Source organism: Microplitis mediator, chromosome 3 (genome assembly GCF_029852145.1).
Source record: "Microplitis mediator isolate UGA2020A chromosome 3, iyMicMedi2.1, whole genome shotgun sequence".
Lineage (NCBI taxonomy): Eukaryota > Metazoa > Arthropoda > Insecta > Hymenoptera > Braconidae > Microplitis > Microplitis mediator.
In genome coordinates this window covers 476983-497483 of record NC_079971.1, presented here as the reverse complement: position 1 = coordinate 497483, position 20501 = coordinate 476983, and the positions used below count along the sequence as shown (strand labels likewise).

Genomic DNA, 20501 nt, shown 5'->3' with positions numbered 1-20501 from the left:
ATTTTTTAGTAGTTGAATTATAAACTTTTTTTTATCTGCGCTTCGTACACTTGAACTATGTAATCATACGTAGATCATAAAAAAAAACCAGCGCAGGAGCAGTTGATACTGGGATTTTATTTAGAGTTAGTGCGTCTAAGTGCGTTCTCTTGTGTCTTATCCGTTATATTCAATATCTTAAATTATATATAAATTTAAACAACAAAAATTTAAATTGGAGTATAAATAATTAGTAAATATAATAATTAAAAATATAAAAAAGAGAATTTAAGTAAAATAAAAGGCGAAAATGAGGGAATGGTCTCGTGTATCATCGGTTTTAATATGGACTACATATTTAAGTGATAAATAAATTAAACTATCGGATGGAATGAGAGTTGGTACAGTATTGATAAAAATACCATGATGACGTACAAGTAATAATAATAATAATAATAATAATAATAATAATAATAAGTGATTGAGTTGTTTAGTATTAGTGATCTCTCATAAACTTTTATCAGCATTGACTGATGCATTTTTGGATCAATAAACCAGCGGGCAGGTCCCGTGCGATTGGTGGTGGGTGCAGAAGATATCACGCTGCAACAGCAGCTATTTCTGCATCTTCATTACAAGCATCTATACCGTTATTGAAAACACATTGTGGTAATTAACGAAATTTATAATTATTATTTATGATAATGATAAGAGTAGATGAATTAAATACAGTGGGTGTTGTTGGTGGTGTAGGCAGAAGCAGTTCTAGAAGAACCGGAAATAGTTCGATGGTATCACCAAATCGATTGCATGCTAATTGGACAAACACCAGGAGCTGTGATGGGACATTGAACCGCAGTGCTGGTGCTGTCGTTTATCAACCGAGAGATGCTGATACCAGGCGCAACAACAACAACAACAACAACGTACACGAGTCAGCGCGTCATCATGGACAGCAGCCTAACGGCATCGCCAAGTAATTAAAATCAAAAACACACGATCTTCTAGAAGGATTCGAGAAGGAGAAACATGTTCTTCTTATACACAGGGTGATTCGCTTGTGATGTTTCAGACGTTTGATATTTGTTTAACAATTCAATCTATAAATAAATAAATAAATTTATTTATTTATTTATTTAATTATCAAATTATAAATTTACGTGTAATGTTGAAGAACATAATTAACGTTTAATTTTTTTTTAAATGTAATAGATAATTATAACTAACTCAGCTATTTACTTAGATGATTATTTACAGCAATGTAACAAATAACGCACATGTCCGTCGTGTACTTCCAAGTGATCCAGCAATAAATCGAGGAATCATCGAAATATCCGAAATAAGTAGCGCAGAGTTGGCTGGCTACCGACTACGTTGTGGTGTTTGGATAACTTTTATCCTGGCAACTGGATTTGTTACCATAGCTAAATTTTATTTCAATCATCGGGTAAGCAATTAAGTACTCATTAACTACTTATGCATTAATTAGTTGAAGAATAATATATTCCAGCCTGACAAGGGTCTCGACGTCTTTATATTCTGCGGTCTTCTGGTGGCTCTTATGATCTCTGGCTGCTTTTACTCGACTCTCTTCCGTCGCAATCGTAACGATCATCATTATCACGTGCCTGAAATATCAATCGCGACAGTAACTACGGACGTAACTAATGAAGCAAATCATCAGCAAAGTGGAGCTGCTGATAATCCGTTACCAATGAATTCACTGTCGTCGCCGTCAGCTCAATCGAATCAGCATATTGATCCGCACCAACATCAGCATCAGCATCAACACCAACATCAGCACCAGCATCAACACCAACATCATCAACACCAGCAGCAGTTAATTTCCTCTTCAATGCTGTTCCCCTCGACTCCATCGTTACCTTCACCCTCACCACCACCTTATCATATTGCTATTCTGATACCACCGAACTCGCAATACGACGAAGCACCGCCGCCGTCTTATGAAAAGGCTACAAGATAAAATGTAAATAAATAAAATAAATGTTATAATAATAATTTATACGCAGAAGCGATAAGTCAATAATAATAAGAATAATTATAATTAATATAATGTATATTACAATGTATAATTGATAATGACAACACAGTGCTAAGCGACAGATTTTTTTTTGTTCTTTCAATTAATATATATATATATATATACTATAATATGTAATCTTAAGAAATGTAATTGATTAAATTGCATACACAAAAATTGTACAGGCGTATTTATGTAGCAGGCGAATAAAATTATTTCTTTTTTTAATTTAAATCGTTTGCTTTGTAATTAAGCATTGACATAATTATTTGATTTGTCAGATTCATTAGACCCGTTGGATTTCAAAGAGCTTGACGTCCGTGTCGTACCAAATGGGAGGCTCAACATTTCTCAGATAAATTACTCCCCACATGTAAGTACGGAACCAGGCGGTGGTACCTGCGTTGGCTTGATACCTGCGTATTAATATGGGATGTGGGACAGGGAGTAGTCCGACTAAAGTACCGTGTTGCAAAAACTTTAGGATTTCACTTTCATCTGTCAGGCCCCTAAATAAATAAATAAATTAATTAATTAATAAAAATAAATCACAATTTATTTAAGCAAACGTACTTGTCAATACAAATTTTTTCAACTTGTGGTACTAGTACTTGCAGCAATCGCATTATTGTTTGCAGAGGAAGTTTTGTTTTCCATTGATAAACCCAATCAGCTGATGGGACCCATTGATTCGGAGTATTTGTTCTTTCTTCAGATACTCTGATACTTCCTCTCTATTAATAAATAAATAAATAAAATTACCACTTATTAAAAAACAATTAATAATTTTCACTCACTTGGATAATAGATTTTTTGAGTTGACAGTCAGGAGAGGCAACTTGATCTTTACCATTAGCAGAAGCAACTGCTTTGCTGACATCGACATCCGATATCGAGGGACTGAGAGGATGAGCCGATTCTTTCTCCGTCATCTTCTCGATTCCTGGGGTCTCTAGCAGAGTAGCATTGAGTGTTCCGGGTTCGGCAGGTTGAGCTGGACGTGACCCTTCCATCGCAGCCTCGTTTACGTTGTCCGTAGACGTGCTGGTCGACGGTATCTGCTTGCGTTGTTTTTTGCTCAGCGACTTTGCAATAGTACTGCAGTCGCTCGGGAGATTCGCAAGGGCATGAAAGACTTGTCGCTTTCTGATAATTGTGTAGACGAGATTACTGTTGCCATCAAACTGGTACTGTATGATGTTGTTGAATATTTCCAATAGGAAAAACACTAGATGGTGATTTGTCGGGGCGGAGAATAAGAACCAGGGAGTGCTGAATGCTTCGAGTAAATGGAGTAGCTTTGTGCTGGCTACCATGGACAGAGTTTTCAAATATGGCGATACGTTTACTAGGATTGTAAGTAAGCAGTCAAAGAGTGGCTGGAGTCTTTGATGACCTGTCGTGATTATTTTGTGAAATACTGTCACCAATAAGTCTGCGTGAGTTCCAGTGAAGACTGGAATATCCATTGGTACTGTTGCCGTGTACGGTTTATTTAGTCTCACTCCAAAATTTCTCTCTCCACTCAATAATAGTAAAATAAATACTCCGATATGCATTAATCCAACTCGAGCTACAAAAATATTTTATTTTAAATTCAAGTCATATGTTTTAAAATATTTTATTGGGTACTTACATTGATCAGCTCTCGAGTCATTGAGATGATATAAAATAGGCACCAAAACTTCAAGTACATCTGAACTTTTAAGTACAAAATATAAAAATTTTTTATTATAATCACACATTTTCCAAAAAAATACCAAAAGTTCTTGATGAAAATGTACTTTTTTCGTTGAATTAGGCAAGTATGTTTGCGTAAGAGGATTATTAAGTAATCTCGTGATACCTTTTAGTACAAAATGAAAGTCTGCAATAAAAAATAATTATTTAATATCAGTTTTTTTTAACTATTTTAGATGATTGATTGATGATGAATAAATTACCTTCATCACGATGAATACGACTGAGATAATTAATGAATAAATTATCAGCACTCATTGATAACTCCTCAGAAGCAGAAGCAACACCGCCGCTTACGTCATGGTCCAGCGTAACGATAAGAATTTGCAGTGCGACGTCAACAAGTGGTTCCAGTGAATCAGTAAATAGTAAGTGATTATAAGGAACTCCAAGACCTACGGGATTGTAGGCACAGACTGTGTTCAAGAGAGAGGTGAACATGGGCAGCGCGTTGTGATTTTCAGCGCTAGTTAAGTAGTGGATCCACTTGTTCGGTACAAAAACTGAATCATTTGGCGGATTGTACATCGTCTCACTGAAGCAGGTCAGCAGCAGCTTCAGTAGCTCCGTTCTGTTGGAGTCCAAGTGCGGATAACGTGGGGGCGAGTGCGCGAAACCGACTCCCGCTTCCCAAATATACTCGCAGCTGTCTATAGAGCCTAGATCTTCAGCTTTTTCTGGACCGGACTTACGTCCTGAGACCACCGTAAAGTCTGGACAGAATAATAAGTCACTGATTGCATTGAGCAACGAGTGTGCCAGCGGCATGCTCTCATCTTCTGGCTCCTTTCCTGGTAAACTTGACCAGAAAAATCCCTTCCAGTCTGGGTCTTCGAAAATGTACGGCAATAATCTCGTTAATAGTCTGCAGCAATTCAATACCGTCATCTGATCACGCTGAATTCGACAGCTGCTGTCAACAGCTTTTACCAGTTTCTCCACCGCTTTGTAACACAGAGTCGCTAAATTTGATGGAGATTCTTCTCGAAGCATACGTATTTCCGTAGCAGGTATCAACGTAAATACATCTTGGACATTAGATACGTTCTCCGACCAAAACTGGTCCCAGAAATCGTCATCAGCCACGTCAATTACCTACAAATAATAATTGTCATTACCATAATTAATAAATAAATTAATTTAAAAAATAAAAAAATAAATCATACTTGTGTTTTAGACGTCAGCTGTACGACAGCTTTACGAAAATTAAGTTTTGTGTCAACATTTCCCATGTTGATTTGAATTATAACTTTCACTTAATTGTTTTTCTGCGTACACAAAGTACTGGTTTGTTGTTATTATTGTTTTTTATTTAAATAAATACGCAGTTTGTAAGAAACTGTACTAAAAAAATAAAACTAATTTATTAAAATGAAAATAAAAAAGCGGTTGAGTGGCATGTCGTCGTGGCAAATTAAAAAAACCATCACATATCACATCACTGAATTTTCATTCGCTCGATAATAGACATACGTATATATGTATATATATTTTTTATTTTGACGTTTGGCGTCGCAGTGACGTTGAATCATACAAAGGAACGAGCTTCTGCTTCTCCAGCTTGAGCTTTACCCATAACTATTAATGTATACATATATATATATATATGTAATCTAATTATTGTGATGATAAGGTAACTCGCTGCCGACAAAGACGGTCACTTGGATTGTCACATCATCGAATGATGGAAATAAAAATTACCAGAAAGACCTGACGGTATCACTTGGACTTGGAGCAGAGCTTCGTGGGGTCAGCAGCTGCTGGAACATGATATTAAAGTGTAAGATTTAACGTCACGTGACTCACAGACACCATTTTTGTAGGCTGTATGGCTGAATAAAATTTATTAAATGGATGTAAGTGTGTTGGTAATCGGCATCTGACGAATTGATTCGATAATTTCGGATCCTAACCAAGTGAATTAAATTATTGAAAAATATTTGTCTCGAGTCGAACCGAAGAAACATGGCATCCTTGACGAGTATCAGAGTAATCGCCCGAAACTCTAGTTTTAAAAAATTATCCAACTTTGTTTGTGGGAAAAGAGTCGGAGCTATTGCTAATGTAACACGAGCGCAGAGGTTCCATGTTAAAGCAAATGGTTCGAAGTTCATTACACCGATCTATTCTCAGGTACTTTTATTTAATAAATTTCTTTACTTCAATTACATAATAATAATTACTGTTATTATTACTATTTTGTTGAAAATATTTGTGTAATTATCCTTAGAAATTTTTAAATTATTTATTAAATAATGAAATAGGTCCGGAATTATTCAGAGGGTTATTCAGATGGTATGAAGAAAAAAATTCCGATTGAGGAAATTGAGAAACGTGTTTTAAAAATATGCAAAGATTACGATAAAATAACAGCTGATAAGGTTAATAAATGTTTAAACAAATGATGTTTTTTTTTGTACAGGGGCCACGAGTCGAGCAGACACGATGCTACAGCGGTAAACCTCCTTTGACACTCAATGTCATACGTGAAAGAGTTCTCTTGATCCTTAAACTTTATGACAAAATTGATCCATCCAAGGTACATTTTAAATAAAAAAAAAAATGTGGCTAGCTCGTTTCGTGGCTCGCGTTTATATAATTTACTCAATGAATTAATTAATTAATTAGTTGATAGCCAGTTAAAAAACTTTACTCAACAGCTTACTTTGGACTCGCACTTCATGAACGATCTGGGTCTTGACTCTCTGGACCACGTGGAAGTGATAATGGCCATCGAGGACGACTTTGGTTTTGAAATTCCCGACATGGATGCCGAGAAGTTGATGAAACCGGGTGACATCGTACGTTATATTGCAGATAGAGAAGATATTTATGAATAGAAAAAATATCTGCTTCATTATCGATTTATTATATAATTTTTAAGATTTTCAAATTACTTAGTACGTATATCATCATTGTTTTCATTATTATTTTCTGTAAATAGAAGTGAAAGGTTTCGCTGTACGAATTTTAAATAAATATCGATACTACGAAACAACCATAATTTATTATTATCATTAATTAAACCTTTACTTTATGACAATAAAGTTAGCAGACATTTAATAATATTTGGAACTTTTTTAACAAAAAAAATAAATATTAAAAAAAATATTTTGAAAAATTGCACGTATAGTTTATTGAATTTTCTACATGTAAATTTTTTTAGAAATACTTTTTTTTTTATTATTTACCTGGAAAAAAAAATTTATTCAAATTTCAAATGTCTGCTAACTTTACTGTCATTACTTTATGACATTAAAGTTAGCAGACATTTAATAATATTTGGAACTTTTTTAACAAAAAAAATAAATATTAAAAAAAATATTTTGAAAAATTGCACGTATAGTTTATTAAATTTTCTACATGTGCATTTTTTTAGAAATACTTTTTTTTTATTATTTACCTGAAAAAAAAAATTTATTCAAATTTCAAATGTCTGCTAACTTTACTGTCATCTTTACTTTATATTAATTTATGAAATAAAAACAACAGTTATAATGATTATTATTTTTATTTAATTAAAATAGTTTGATAGCTGACAAAGACAAAAAAATGACAAGTTACAACACAACAAACAATCGTTTGTTTATTGTATTCACAGTTTACAATGTTTGATTATTGATAAAATATATATATGTATATATATTTAATGATTAAATTAGCAGACTAATTATCCTAATTTCGATAAATTAGCTGCTGGTAACTACAAATAAAAATATGATGATTGTTAATATTATTTTCACTCAGTTTACAAGTCATATTATCTCTTATATCAGTATAAATATTTATGCAAACTTATATTGAGCCAGAATAACTCGACATGAATTTTAATTAATATTTTAAACACACAATTGTCAATTTATCTTAAATTCTAAGTCATAAATCTCTTGAGTGGAAGCATTTGTTACTTTATTTCATGTCACAATTTTTAAAAAATAAAAAAAACGAAAACTTCTCCCTCAAATTATTGTAATTTAATTAATAATTCATTTATTTGTGCCAATTACTTAACTAAATTATATTTTTTAAATTAAATATCGATAAGCAATCATCGGCAGTGCATTGTATCGTATATTTATTTATGATAAATCTTGCCACACATATTATTGCTAGTTTTTTATTCTTGTATCAACACAAAAAAGAAAAACAATAATAATAAATTTATCTAAAAATTAATTGACAGAAATCTTATAAAACGTTGAGAGCTTAATTTTATCTACCAACAACTAAATGACGACACACAAATTAAAAATAAAAATAAAAAATAATAAATTGGTCATTTTAAAAAGTCTCGTTGCTTTTATTGCAATAAAATAAAAATAAACTAAAAGGTTTCGCTAATAGTAATAACAATAATAATAATTAATTGCAATTAAAGCTCAAAAATTTTTAAAAATAATACGAATTTAGTCTTATGTTAAGCAAACACGCTACGTTGTAATTATTTTATAATAAATATGTAATTTAATAGTAATTATATCTATAGTAATTGTTTATGACATTTATCGTTAAGTTAATGTGTAATATATGCAATTACATAAATCCACGTCGATTTATTTTATCGATACATATTTATTTAATATCTGCATTAAAATCTGCACTATTTATCATCATTATTTTGTCATTATTATCATTAACATCATATGGAAGATTATTTTATTAATTAAATTATCGGCGTCACAAAAATATTTTTAAAATATATGATAACATAGGACTGAGTTGACCTAAAATATTTTTGGTCGACCAAAGTCTGAACACTCGGGCAGTTTTTAAGTTTTTTCTTCTTTCTTTTTTAAGTTTTCAATGGCCAAATTATTTTTATTGGTTTATTGTTATTTTTTTAAAATTATAATTCCTGTCGCTCAATTAGAGTATCAGTTAAACGTTTGCTAGATTTATTCAGCAGTTTCTTTATATAAAATATTTAACTCGAAGCTAAAGTTAATAGTGTAACGTTAAATATCTATTTAATAATTATAATTATTGTTATTAATTACTCGATTTATTTAATTAAATAAACGAAACAGCTAAGACGTGGATAAATGAAATTAATTTTTAAATTATAGGCAACTATTCATGATACTGAAGTTAGCCGACGTCTCATAATTTTTGAAATTTATCTGAAACGATAAATAATAGAAAAAAAAAATATTTCAATAAATTGCGCTTATAGTTTTTTAAATTTTCTACATGTGCATATTTTTAAATTTTTTGGTTTGTAATTTATTTGTTGAAAAAAAAAATCAGAAAATTTTCAATTGTCGGCTAATTTCAGGATCATAACTATTCAATTTACGTGCAAATCACTCTTATTTTCGTTACAAATTTATTATTTTTATTATTATTATTATTATTATTATTATTATTATTACTTCGATTACGTATAAAGTTGTTTATTACGAGTAAAATATATTTATATATTTATATTTATTTATTTATATTTCATGATAATTTTATAATAATTAAATAAAAATTAGCTAAACTCAACCGTCGATTTATATTTTCAATGCTAATTAAAAAAATCATTGAAGAGTCAGTAATTAAAAAAATTATGCACGATAGTTCATATGACGATTTAATATATATTTAAATATAAAAAATCAATCCCTGAGAATGAGTTATCGCGCTGATCAAGGTCTCGACGGCCGAGCCACAAAATGCAACCAACTAAGTTTCATTTTCATTTATAAATAATTAATTTATAATTATCCCATATTAATTAATAAATTAAATTAATTATTTATAAACAAATTTATTTATTTATTAACTTATTAGTCATCATTAACCTATCTCAATCATCTCAGCGTCTTCTATTCCATTATGTGCCACGCCGTTGTGCCTGTAATTACAACAAAAAAAAATCTATTGCACCTGTAAACTCAGTACTTAAAACCCATTAGCAAATTAAACCTGTACTTAAAATATAATTATTTAGTCATATTCTATAATTAAGGTCATTACCAAATAACGTTATTTTAATTATATTTAAAGATAGTAAAATTACCTGTGGTGTAGATGGAAATGATTTCCACGTGGTGAAAAACCCTTCATAGCTGACTTCCGAGGACTTCTGGCATTGACAATACGAGGCTGTGCGTATGTTCCCTCTAGAATACTCGGTGCCACGTAAGTGAATCCCTGAAATACTCGATTCGCGGATTCACTTAATGTGTACTCGGGTGGTGAATCAATAGGTAAAGAGCTGGTGAACTTTTTGTCAAACTGTGAGACATCATCCTCACTAGTCAACGTCGGCTTGAATGGTACTTTTAGTTTACGCGAGATAACGTCATTCCAGTTGATGTGTCTGAAGAATATATGACTTTTAACTTGCTCAGCATCTGAGGGAGCGGAACCCAATCGCTGGGCCACTTGTCTCTTCAATAATTTTCTAATAAGATCACGGGCGTCGTGAGTTAAATACTGAGGTAAACTAAGTTTTGCTTTGAGAATTTTTTCAATTGTCTTTTTACGATTGTCCGAAGTAAATGGCGGTGCGCCTGTCAGCATATCGTACATGAGAGTACCAAGACTCCACCAGTCGACGGCTTTACCGTGGCCGCTGCGTGTAAGAATTTCCGGTGCCATGTACTCGATGGTACCGCAGAAAGTATGAGTGACTGATCCATCCTGGATGTGTTCCTTGCACAATCCAAAGTCTGTGAGCTTGATATGTCCCTCGGCGTCCAGCAAAATATTCTCCGGCTTTAAATCGCGGTAAATAATCCCCTGCTGGTGCAAATGCTGTAGCGCTAATATTATTTCACATAAATAGAAACATACTGTTTCTTCAAGAAAAATTCCCTCGTCATTTAAATGACGAAACAGCTCGCCGCCGCACATGTACTCTAGAATTAAATATAATTTGCCACCAGTTTGAAAGGCATACATTAGATCAACGATGAAAGGATGCTTAACGGCCTCCAGAATATTTCTCTCAGCTTTGGTGTGGGCAGTGTCCTTTTGATTACGAATTATCGAAGCCTTTCTCAATACCTACAATCACCAACAACATTTAACATTTTAATAACAACAATATTATTTTTAAAAATCAATAATATATTTTTATACCGACCTTCATTGCAAAAATGGTACCAGCATCATTACCCGTTACTTTTCGTACCTGAAATACTTTTCCATACCCACCCTTACCTATGACCTTACACAACTCGAAATCTTGTGGGCCAGCCCTCTCCCTGCCGCAGTTAACACTCTGTTCGGAAATGGAGACCGTCTCGACCCCATCAGCCCTAAAAAAATAGGTCATCCAGTTGGCATCATTGATAATTTATCAACTCCAAGATAAATTATCTCAACTGCATTCAAAATTTTAAATACTTACTCTATCAATTCATTGACATTCGGGTCCGTATTATATTCGTCCTGAAAATTAAAAAAAAAATTTAATCAAACATAAATTAAAATATCAAATGCAGATAATTGATAATTATTTATAATTTACCTCATGTATCTCAATAATTTCGTCATCAGACTCTTCTTCAGTTATTTTGTTATCAACATCGTGTATTTCAATGTCAAAAATCGCCGCCATTCTATTACCAGCTAATCATCAATCATAAACACGCTGATAGAATTAAAACTAAAAAAAAAAAAAATAGCAGTCGTTGTTAAATAATTACTGGTGACGAATATCAATGGAACTCCAGTGGCAAATGTTTACACGATGCCATTGGACACTAAATAATAATATTTAATTATACAAAGATGATCGAGTGCGATAAAGATGAGACCAACCAGCTCATCATAATAGACAATAAATAAATAAATTTATTTATTACTCACTCATATTGCATTTACCTCGTTTCCGTTTGACCCTCGTCACCTTTTACGTCAATGGCATGAACTTTTTTTTTTCTTAACAAACTGCAGCACCAGCCAGCGACTTTGGAATGCTGCTGATTGTTGTGTCTTTATAATTAACAGCTGGGATAAGCTAAAATAATTTTTTCACCACTCTAGTCTCGAGATATAGGGCAGCCTTGATACACCTTGGACTCTTTACCGAATTTCCGAGTTTTCACCAGCAGTTTTCAACCCTACAGCTACTGCTACTGGCTAAAATGTTAATTTATGCTGGCAGTGACTCCGGAAAACTATAAAAGGACCTTCACAAAGTATTTAATAATAATATTACTATCGAGTGTGTGCTTTGTGAGCTACGTTAAGACCTAAAGCCATTACCTTGCATTAGTAACGATAAGATTTCCCTTTGACCGCCATCTTGCGGACTTGTCTTTGCTGCTGGTAATCAAGATCACGTTTCTATCATTTTTATTTAAATTTCATTATTTAATTACAATAAATTAATAATATACTGGATAATAATAAAATACTAAGTAGGATTATCGAATAATTTAATTTAAAAATAAATGCAAAGTAATTTTTTTTCTGACATTTTAATTTTTGAATTTCTGAGTCTCAAAGATGGCGGCTGGCAAAAAAATATTTTCTCATCGGAAGTCAAAGTAAAAGTAATCGGGCAACTTTTTAGTGAATAAATTACCATTAATAAATAAACAATTGATTTTTTGTACTGAATTTTTGTAGCGAAAAAAAACTGAGTGTTTAAAAAACTAAAAACTCATGAATTTCGAAATCCAGAACTGATATTAAAGTTTTTTAACAAATTTACTGATAGTAAATTATCAACACCAGTTGTTTGAAAACACTAATGTGTTTTATGTCACTTACAATTAATTGTGCTGATTAAATCTATGGGTTTTTTTTTTATTTTGTTAATTGAAATTGTGATAAAAATATTTTTTTTTAGAGGTAAGAAATTAATTTTATTTATTAATTGTTTAAAAATTTATTTCGATTAATTTATTTATAAATAATTATTTATAGTAATGACAGTTGAATGATGATCAAATGATCGTTTATATTTTTGGTTATAATTAATCACTATTGTTATCAATTAAAAGTGAAAGCGGTTTATTTTATCATGTAGCAAGTGCTGCTATCAACGGACAATAATGACAGTTCAAAAAAGTAGGTGGTTATTGTAAACTTGACACTTTTTATGTCAGTTCACTGTAGGACACAAGTTTTGACTGATAAATCTTAATCTTGTTGATGAACTTACGTAATTATCAGGTTGGAATAAGTTATTGATATTTATATTTATTTTAAAAATGGTAGTTAGGCACAGTGTTGAAGGGTACGATAATTTTTTAAAGTTCATGGAAGATCTGAAAGCCGATGGGCAAGTTATTGTTATTTATAGCGGAAGTAAACTTGATAATGGTCTCAGCTGGTGCTCGGATTGTGTCGAAGGTATTTTAGTTATAAAAATTTATTGTCCTGATTAATTTATTTAAATAAAATGAAATTGTAGCCGAGCCAGCTATCGAAGAAGGCTTGAAAGTCGCTCCCGAGTCTTCGCATATCGTTCATGTTGAAGTTGGAGATCGTGCTTAGTAAGGATTTATTAAAAATAATAAATGAAACGAAAAGTTTATTTAGCAGAATAGTTTTATCTTATCCTGAACTTGATTTACAGTTGGAAAGATTTTAAATGCCCGTTCCGTACTAATCCGAAGACTAAATTAAATGTCTTACCGACGATGGCTCTCTGGGGCACCCATAAACGTTTGGAAGGCGAGCACCTTCTTAAAGCAGATTTAGTTAAGATGCTTGTTACCAACGAAGACGATTAGATTTATAGTAAACAGACAATTCCTTCTGATTTGTTTTTTATTCAATAAAATGTATAAAGTATAACAGAAATAAAATTTTAATAATTTTATAAATTTAATATTTGTTTAATAATATTTACAACCCCGTAAAAAAAATAAAAAAACGTAATAAACTTGTACCATAAAGTGATTAATATTTTATTTAAAATTAATTGTCCTGCAGAGCGATTTCATGTAAATTCTCATTTGGTTCTTCCATACGAATATTGTAGTGGATTTTTTTATTCCGCATCAAGCTGTAGCTGTTATCAAACACAACTGAATCTAAAAACCAAAAACCATCATTATATTTTTTAATTATTTCATTAATAATTAATTAGAGACTTACATGTTGAAAAATCTTCACAAGTAAGAACACCAACTTCCTCTAGCTGATGAGCAGCAACCCGGTGAACGGGAACGACTTCTATTTTTTCACCAGAATCATTTTTCTTGATAATTCCAAATTTAATGTCATGGTCTTCTGTTTTAAATTCCCAGCTTAGGATCGATCCCAACTTTTCCGGTTTCATTTCAATCTTGAATTTATCACCTTTTCTAACAATCGTGGTCTTGTAGTCGTCATTACTTATGTCATTTTTCTTAACGTACAAGTCTTTAGATATTTTACCGCCTTGACAGATCTATATAAAAAAATTTATCATTATCATCAGCATCAACAAGTTTGTTTAAATAATTATAATTACTTTGGTAGTCAATCTAGGATTTCCATCAGGATCAGTTAGAGTACCACCGAAATGTGCCGGCAATTGATCTTTACTGACGACTTTAAGTATCGCATTTTTCCATCTCTCTGGATCGGCTTTGTAAATTTGAATCTTTGAAATGGTGTACTCGTTCATGAATTTTTTAGCAATAGAAAAGGCAAACGTAAAAACCTTGGGCGCTGTATTAACAAATAAAATTTCGCAATAAATAAACTAAACTATTTTTTAAAATTTTATTTTTATTACTTTACTTGCGAAATAATCTAAAATAAAATAGGTATTTCTAAATTAATGATCACGTACCGTTAATAATAAAACAGGTTTTCAGTATCTCTGGATAATTTGCCTCATACATTTGTATCAGGGTTATAACAACTTCTCCAGCTGACACAATTAAAAATTATCTGATTATAAATTCACAGAGTATTCAAATTATTTATTATTATTATTTTTAAATATTAAATACTTACCAGGTCTCCACATGAAAGGCCTCAAATTGAATCCTTCCATATCAAAAATAACAGTAACTTGGCTCGCAGCAACTCCATGCTTCTTGCTCTGCTCATTGCACAATTTTAAATAATACTCGAGAGTTTTTATTGTTGCCTTAATCACGTCACGTCTTGACACCACATGAAGAATTCCGTACATATCAAGTCCACTGAATGGAACCACAACCACTAGAAAATAATAATCGAATATAATTACATTAATAAATGAGTAAATAAACAAATAAATGAATAAATAAGTAAATAAAACCTGGAGATTGATCGTTATCAAAACCACAGAGCCCATGAGGAAGACCCTCTTTTAAAATCGCTGGCTCTTCCCACTCGTCAAGTTTATCAACATCCCATTTTTTCCGCCACTCCAGTGACTAGATCAACAAAAATTAGATTCATATTTTATAATCACCAGTACAGTGAAAGTAGATTTAATAAATATCAGTACTTTCAATTGTTGTAACAGATAATTTGTCTCGGTACAGATTTTTACTTACATCTCTAAGCATTTTCTCCGCAGCAACGGGGTCCCATTTTCTCGCTGAAATTTTTAAAAAAAATTTTATTACACAAACCATTAAACAAAATCAGAAAAAAATTAATTACCTCGGAGCCAGCGCAATAAAAATTGGTCATCGTGATGAGGTTCAAGGATTTCTTTGACGCTGCGCCTGAACTAAAAAAAATATATTTTTCTTTAACAAAAAAAAGTTAATCGGTGAGAGTAAACATTTTATTTAAAACTATTATTAAATATTTTTTATTGACATAATCGACAAACGAGCTGTGAAAGTTTCGCAATTTTTTATTAAATTTATTATTTATAAAAAAAGGGAATGGTGAAATAAATTCACAGTCGATGAACAAAAGAGCGCAATAATGAACGATTAGATAATAATAAGTTCGCAATTATTTTTAGTAATTTGTATTAATAATTATTTTACATTTATTATTCGAAAACTACTTTCATCCGTCATATATAAAATAGAACCAATCGCATCTCATTTTAAGTATCACTGACCAGCTGAGAGGACTTTCGCTCATTTGTTGAACTAAGAAAGGATTCATCAAAAAATTTTTATACGGAAATCACTTTCTCCTTAAACCTAATATTAAATTACATTAACTAATATTATTTTACGTAAAACTATATTCTATCTCAACATAATTGCAGTCGTCTTAGACCGAGACCAAGCGTGAGTTTCTTCCACTTAAAAATAAGAAAAATAACACAAGTCATACAAATAAAGTAAAGCAAACATAATTAAGCTGTGGACAATTTACCCGTCTAATAGACTCTATTAAATAATCCATTTAAATATTTACACAAAATTCATTTAAGATAACAAAAAATAACAGACTGTTTTTTTTAAACACCGCTTACATAAACGAGATTTTGATACTGATTAAGTAATCTAAGCAAACATCAAACAATCTTATGAAATTAATTATGGTAATTTTATTCGATGATTAATCAAGCAGATGAGTTTTCGGTTCGAATATTTATCTAAGAAAATTTATGCTAAGTTATTAATATTTATTGCAATTTATTTCTGATAATTGTCGAAATAATTTTTATCAGATCAGTTTATTGAAGTTTACTTCCAGAGATAGCGAACATAAAAATTGATACCAGAAAAAAAATAAATAAATAAATGAAATGTGAATAAAATAAAATTTATTTACCCACATGACACGATTGTAATAAAAAGCAATTTGGCAAGACCTCGACATCTTTCACCGCACAAGTCAATGTTTGTTATTATTATTATATGAATAACTTGAATATTAATGACCGCGCATTGCGTACATATTAATTATCACTAAAAGTGTACTGAGTTAATTCAACAAAGAAATTTATACATATATATAAAAAAAACTATAAAATAATATAACGTTAACCGATATATTAATCATTACTTACTTTCATTAATGCAAATCGTTCATCATCTTGCAAAGCTTTCAACGGACTGCCCATTTTTAAAAATTTAAAATCAGAATATTTTAAATATTTAAAAAAATCAATAAATCATTATATTATTTTTTGGTTTCACTTCTCCTTAAGGAAAGGAGGTCTCGCGTTACCCAACGATTTAAAAGAATCAAGACCGAAGAATGCAGACGCGAACCAGGTCTCCTACTTGATTTACCACCAAAGTAATCGATTTTATTAAACTTTATCGGATACAATCGATTTGCACGAGGTGAACTTCCAAGAGTGACTGAACGATACCCCAAGTTTTCATCGACTAGTCCGATTTGAACGTGTTATTTTAAAGATCCGCTCACTCAATTCCTCTACTCTACTCCTTTACTTGACTCCTTCTTCAAGACTCTCCAAGGCATTATTGCCTCACGAGTCACGATATATAATAATACACCATATACCCTGCACATGTTTATAAACATAAGCTTAAAGATTAATGCCAGCTTGGTCAATATAATCTACTATTTTTTTTTTTTATTATCAATAGTTAATTTTAAAATTTTTTTATTTCATTGCCAATTTATTACGACATTCTGTCACATGTGTATCATCATTATCATAATCTACCAGACAATAATTATTTTAAAATGCTCAACAAATGCGATATGTTGATAATTTTAAAAAATGATATTTCAATGCTAGCGGAAATTATGCAGTCATGTTATTTTAGATTCTACGACATGTAAACTAAACAGTTTATAATAATTTTAAAATTGTTTATTTATTTAAAAGATTTTAATACCAAGTCCCTCTTGACTTTAGCATTAAATACTCGATTTAAATTCTTTTATTGCCAAGTTATTTAAATATTTCACAGCGATTTAGATTAAGTGTACATTCAGCTGTAAGTAACGTGATTGAAAAATTGAAACGTATGTCGCAGTTTTGTTCATACTCTCTTACATACAGATACAATATAAATATATATATGTATACAATACATGTGATATATATATAAATATATAAGTAATGTAACGGAGACACTTACTCAACAAGTCAGTCGAGTCTTGGTTGAGTCTCGTGGTCTTTCAGTCTCAACATCACGCTCAAACTTATTTGTGTTGATGTTGATTCTACATATGTGTCTTTAAATGCAATGTCGGTGCACTCGGTCAGTCTCATTTAAGCATTCAATGTGAATCGGTACCGATTGTCAACTGTAAACATTTATGATTGCATTAAAATAATAACCGATTTAAATTTATACGCAAGAATTTGACATCAAAGTTAGACTTTGGAACTTATTTATTTACTTTTTTTTATTAACGACTTTGTGGAAGTGATGGAAAAAATGAAAAAATTGTTTGCAATAATAATTAGAAAGGTATTTTTTTTTGTATTAATTAACATTTATTATAATTTAATATCACAGGGATTCTATTTCTGAGACAAAGTAAAAGGTCTGAGCTAATGGTAAAAATTATTACCGAGTTTTGACGATATATTTTTTTTTAAAATGTATTGTCTTTATTATTATTATTTTGTTTCATTGTTTAAGATCCGGTTTATTCACGTAACTTTTGGCAATCTTTAAATGTGAGCGAATGTTATTTTTTAAAAATAGATTTAAACGAGACATTGCAGGTGGTACTGATTACTTTAATCACATAAATTTTAATTAATTTTATTTTATTGGAAAAATAAGAAATTTTATTCTTTTGTCATTTAAATAATTAAGTATATTTATAAAAAAAAAAAAAATTTATCAATAATTAAAAATGGTAATAATAATTTACAATTGATGTAACAAAGTATCATGTGTTACCCATGACCCACAATTTAAACTGAAGGTTAAGCTGTTTTATTATCATCGCGGACAAATTTAAGCCGTCTAATCTTAGAGTTTTAAAAAATACTGAATATTAAGTTACGAAAAGCTGAGTTTTAAAACAGAATTTAAACTAACGGGTAAAGCAAAAAAAAATCAAGGCAAGCTAAAGAAAAAAAATAAAGATGATCTTACAGATGGTGGTGATGTGTAATTACAGGAGCAATTATAAAAATCAAGATAGCTAATAAAAAATAGTGTCTTATTGTTTTGTCAGCAGCATCCTTCTGTTGATTCACATAACAACACTCCAGCCTAATGTCTGTATGGTCGACAAGCACCGGACGCAATTCAGTGTTTGGTGCCGAGGGTGGACCAACGACCGCAGCTTCCACTCATCCCACGATACCAATTGACGTTCATTCCCACTCTCATCTTCACACCACCGAGGGTCACTGTTTCAATAAACGTTTCTACAAGTGCCAGGTAAACTTTTTCTCATAAAAAATACCGTTATCTATTATTTTTATCCACCCGCTTTGGGCTTTTCATAAATATGTATACCTATATATGTTTTTTTCTTTTTTTTCGCTTACCGCCACGGGCTTCACGCAATTTATCATTGACTTTTATTTATACACCTAACTCTCCTTCTTATAATATTAAATTTTGGTAAGAATAATATTTAATCCACAGGCTCGCACAATGCTATTATTATAATTACCTTATATTGTTATTATTATTCTGTTTGGTTCAGCACCAATTGGTTTTTTTTCATCGCGAGGAATTACAATCAAGTACTCGTTACTCCGTTGGCCACGTCGTTAATAATTGGTATGTTTGTTACCTTTTTAAGACTGAAAAAGTCTTTATTTAAAAGTAATTCCATTCCTGGCGCAGGATAACATGTTTTTAGTTTTAGTTTTTTTTTTAACCACAGCAGCTAAACCACCCGCCACTAAAATAAATATTTCAATTAATGTCAAATAATTAAATAAAAAATTATAGTAATAATTTTTTTTTATTTTTTTTAATATAGAAAACAATGTCACAGTCGGGCGATGGCCTTCATACGCCGAGTTATCTTTCTTGGAGAAAATTGCAGCTCAGTAGGGCAAAGCTCAAGGCTTCCAGCAAGACATCAGCATTACTCTCCGGGTTTGCTATGGTACGTCTTAGCATTTATTAATTAATATGAATACTAATTGTGATTACATGGATATATTTACTGCTATAGGTTGCAATGGTTGAAGTACAATTGAGTACAGACACTAAAGTGCCAACAGAAATGCTGATAGCATTCGCTGTATGTACGACACTACTCGTAGCCGTCCATATGCTCGCGTTGATGATCTCGACCTGCATTCTCCCCAACATTGAGGCTGTTTGTAATCTCCATAGCATAAGTCTGGTCCATGAATCTCCACATGAACGTCTTCATTGGTACATCGAGGTGGCCTGGGCTTTCTCGACACTACTGGGACTCATATTATTTCTGATCGAAATCGCCATACTCTGTTGGGTTAAATTTTACGATTTTTCTCAAGTCGCCGCTTGGTCGGCGTGCGTTGTACTGATACCTGTACTAATTGTCTTTCTTGCATTCGCGGTTCACTTTTATCGCAGCCTTGTCGCTCATAAATACGAAGTCACAGTATCGGGAATACGGGAACTAGAATTACTTAAAGAGCAAATTGAATCTACGGATATTGAAGGTAGAAATGGCAATATGTTGCAATCAAACACACATATTGTTTGATTTTTATATTATTATTTTTTATGTGCATTTAATGCACGGATTATTATGTCTTCCAATTATTTTATTGGCTATGCTTAAAGTGTAATTTTATTTTTTTAATTTTAAATTATAATATTTTCTAATTTTAAAATTATTCCGTCGATTTAGTTATATTTTTTATTGTAAATATTATTGATACATTCCCTTTTAAGCGACGTGACTTAAATATTATTATTATTAAATTTTAATTATAGATAATTTAATCATTTAACTGTCACTATGATTAGCTTAGATTCATTACTACCTCGTCTCGCCTAAC

The 20501-nt window shown here is 31.2% G+C and overlaps 7 protein-coding genes across 15 annotated transcripts; 4 read left to right on the top strand and 3 right to left on the bottom strand.

Annotated features, from left to right (window-relative positions):
* Positions 1 to 71: 71 nt before the first annotated feature.
* Positions 72 to 2248, top strand: LOC130665708 (putative uncharacterized protein DDB_G0268364). Of its 2 annotated transcripts, none has more exons than XM_057466234.1 (4): positions 72 to 648; positions 733 to 955; positions 1237 to 1426; positions 1490 to 2248. In XM_057466234.1, exons 1-4 carry the CDS (start codon positions 513 to 515, stop codon positions 1961 to 1963), a joined length of 1023 nt encoding a protein of 340 aa, XP_057322217.1. In that variant the 5' UTR covers positions 72 to 512; the 3' UTR covers positions 1964 to 2248. The 2 variants fall into 2 exon arrangements, with proteins under 2 accessions (XP_057322217.1, XP_057322216.1); XM_057466233.1 differs by having other exon boundaries at positions 1469 to 2248.
* A 51-nt stretch (positions 2249 to 2299) lies between these two features.
* LOC130665704 (protein HID1) lies at positions 2300 to 5332 on the bottom strand. Its single transcript, XM_057466225.1, has 6 exons — positions 4927 to 5332; positions 3964 to 4855; positions 3657 to 3887; positions 2818 to 3593; positions 2594 to 2754; positions 2300 to 2529 (listed from the first exon to the last, which is right to left on the bottom strand). The coding sequence occupies exons 1-6, from the start codon at positions 4990 to 4992 to the stop codon at positions 2307 to 2309; spliced, it is 2349 nt and encodes a 782-aa protein (XP_057322208.1). The 5' UTR covers positions 4993 to 5332; the 3' UTR covers positions 2300 to 2306.
* A 226-nt stretch (positions 5333 to 5558) lies between these two features.
* On the top strand, positions 5559 to 6764 carry LOC130665710 (acyl carrier protein, mitochondrial). Of its 2 annotated transcripts, none has more exons than XM_057466242.1 (3): positions 5559 to 5893; positions 6025 to 6141; positions 6421 to 6764. In XM_057466242.1, the coding sequence occupies exons 1-3, from the start codon at positions 5726 to 5728 to the stop codon at positions 6598 to 6600; spliced, it is 465 nt and encodes a 154-aa protein (XP_057322225.1). In that variant the 5' UTR covers positions 5559 to 5725; the 3' UTR covers positions 6601 to 6764. The 2 variants fall into 2 exon arrangements, with proteins under 2 accessions (XP_057322225.1, XP_057322224.1); XM_057466241.1 differs by lacking the exon at positions 6025 to 6141 and adding an exon at positions 6183 to 6299 and having other exon boundaries at positions 5565 to 5893.
* Positions 6765 to 7252: 488 nt separating this feature from the next.
* Positions 7253 to 11952, bottom strand: LOC130665706 (ribosomal protein S6 kinase beta-1-like). Of its 3 annotated transcripts, none has more exons than XM_057466231.1 (6): positions 11564 to 11952; positions 11223 to 11457; positions 11103 to 11143; positions 10836 to 11010; positions 9765 to 10756; positions 7253 to 9599 (listed from the first exon to the last, which is right to left on the bottom strand). In XM_057466231.1, exons 2-6 carry the CDS (start codon positions 11310 to 11312, stop codon positions 9542 to 9544), a joined length of 1356 nt encoding a protein of 451 aa, XP_057322214.1. In that variant the 5' UTR covers positions 11313 to 11457; positions 11564 to 11952; the 3' UTR covers positions 7253 to 9541. The 3 variants fall into 3 exon arrangements, with proteins under 3 accessions (XP_057322214.1, XP_057322213.1, XP_057322211.1); XM_057466230.1 differs by having other exon boundaries at positions 11223 to 11360; XM_057466228.1 differs by having other exon boundaries at positions 11223 to 11360; positions 11579 to 11952.
* A 167-nt stretch (positions 11953 to 12119) lies between these two features.
* Positions 12120 to 20214, top strand: LOC130665709 (calcium release-activated calcium channel protein 1-like). 5 transcript variants are annotated; one of them, XM_057466240.1, is made up of 4 exons: positions 12120 to 12553; positions 18722 to 18930; positions 19484 to 19612; positions 19682 to 20214. In XM_057466240.1, exons 2-4 carry the CDS (start codon positions 18763 to 18765, stop codon positions 20201 to 20203), a joined length of 819 nt encoding a protein of 272 aa, XP_057322223.1. In that variant the 5' UTR covers positions 12120 to 12553; positions 18722 to 18762; the 3' UTR covers positions 20204 to 20214. The 5 variants fall into 5 exon arrangements, with proteins under 5 accessions (XP_057322223.1, XP_057322220.1, XP_057322219.1 ...); XM_057466237.1 differs by having other exon boundaries at positions 12121 to 12553; positions 18725 to 18930; XM_057466236.1 differs by lacking the exon at positions 12120 to 12553 and adding an exon at positions 17657 to 18000.
* On the top strand, positions 12779 to 13538 carry LOC130665711 (thioredoxin domain-containing protein 17). Its single transcript, XM_057466243.1, has 3 exons — positions 12779 to 13057; positions 13119 to 13200; positions 13284 to 13538. Exons 1-3 carry the CDS (start codon positions 12916 to 12918, stop codon positions 13438 to 13440), a joined length of 381 nt encoding a protein of 126 aa, XP_057322226.1. The 5' UTR covers positions 12779 to 12915; the 3' UTR covers positions 13441 to 13538.
* Positions 13603 to 17044, bottom strand: LOC130665707 (SEC14-like protein 2). Its single transcript, XM_057466232.1, has 9 exons — positions 16614 to 17044; positions 15296 to 15365; positions 15187 to 15230; positions 14946 to 15063; positions 14657 to 14866; positions 14490 to 14570; positions 14166 to 14365; positions 13808 to 14102; positions 13603 to 13743 (listed from the first exon to the last, which is right to left on the bottom strand). The coding sequence occupies exons 1-9, from the start codon at positions 16665 to 16667 to the stop codon at positions 13628 to 13630; spliced, it is 1188 nt and encodes a 395-aa protein (XP_057322215.1). The 5' UTR covers positions 16668 to 17044; the 3' UTR covers positions 13603 to 13627.
* Positions 20215 to 20501: the final 287 nt, after the last annotated feature.

Coding starts and splice junctions, on each gene's coding strand:
- LOC130665708 (XM_057466233.1), top strand. CDS start 513: ATGCATTTTTGGATCAATAAACCAGCGGGCAGGTCCCGTGCGATTGGT. Junction 956..1,236: donor CAGCCTAACGGCATCGCCAA/GTAATTAAAATC, acceptor GATTATTTACAG/CAATGTAACAAATAACGCAC. Junction 1,427..1,468: donor AATTTTATTTCAATCATCGG/GTAAGCAATTAA, acceptor TGCATTAATTAG/TTGAAGAATAATATATTCCA.
- LOC130665704 (XM_057466225.1), bottom strand. CDS start 4,992: ATGGGAAATGTTGACACAAAACTTAATTTTCGTAAAGCTGTCGTACAG. Junction 3,888..3,963: donor TCGTATTCATCGTGATGAAG/GTAATTTATTCA, acceptor TTTTTATTGCAG/ACTTTCATTTTGTACTAAAA. Junction 3,594..3,656: donor TGACTCGAGAGCTGATCAAT/GTAAGTACCCAA, acceptor ATATTTTTGTAG/CTCGAGTTGGATTAATGCAT.
- LOC130665710 (XM_057466242.1), top strand. CDS start 5,726: ATGGCATCCTTGACGAGTATCAGAGTAATCGCCCGAAACTCTAGTTTT. Junction 5,894..6,024: donor TTACACCGATCTATTCTCAG/GTACTTTTATTT, acceptor ATAATGAAATAG/GTCCGGAATTATTCAGAGGG. Junction 6,142..6,420: donor ATAAAATAACAGCTGATAAG/GTTAATAAATGT, acceptor TTTACTCAACAG/CTTACTTTGGACTCGCACTT.
- LOC130665706 (XM_057466231.1), bottom strand. CDS start 11,312: ATGGCGGCGATTTTTGACATTGAAATACACGATGTTGATAACAAAATA. Junction 11,144..11,222: donor AAATTATTGAGATACATGAG/GTAAATTATAAA, acceptor TTTAATTTTCAG/GACGAATATAATACGGACCC. Junction 11,011..11,102: donor AATGTCAATGAATTGATAGA/GTAAGTATTTAA, acceptor CTATTTTTTTAG/GGCTGATGGGGTCGAGACGG.
- LOC130665711 (XM_057466243.1), top strand. CDS start 12,916: ATGGTAGTTAGGCACAGTGTTGAAGGGTACGATAATTTTTTAAAGTTC. Junction 13,058..13,118: donor GTGCTCGGATTGTGTCGAAG/GTATTTTAGTTA, acceptor ATGAAATTGTAG/CCGAGCCAGCTATCGAAGAA. Junction 13,201..13,283: donor GAAGTTGGAGATCGTGCTTA/GTAAGGATTTAT, acceptor CTTGATTTACAG/TTGGAAAGATTTTAAATGCC.
- LOC130665707 (XM_057466232.1), bottom strand. CDS start 16,667: ATGGGCAGTCCGTTGAAAGCTTTGCAAGATGATGAACGATTTGCATTA. Junction 15,366..16,613: donor AACGATTTGCATTAATGAAA/GTAAGTAATGAT, acceptor TATTTTTTTTAG/TTCAGGCGCAGCGTCAAAGA. Junction 15,231..15,295: donor TTTATTGCGCTGGCTCCGAG/GTAATTAATTTT, acceptor TAAAAATTTCAG/CGAGAAAATGGGACCCCGTT.
- LOC130665709 (XM_057466240.1), top strand. CDS start 18,763: ATGTCTGTATGGTCGACAAGCACCGGACGCAATTCAGTGTTTGGTGCC. Junction 18,931..19,483: donor AACGTTTCTACAAGTGCCAG/GTAAACTTTTTC, acceptor TTTTTAATATAG/AAAACAATGTCACAGTCGGG. Junction 19,613..19,681: donor TACTCTCCGGGTTTGCTATG/GTACGTCTTAGC, acceptor TTACTGCTATAG/GTTGCAATGGTTGAAGTACA.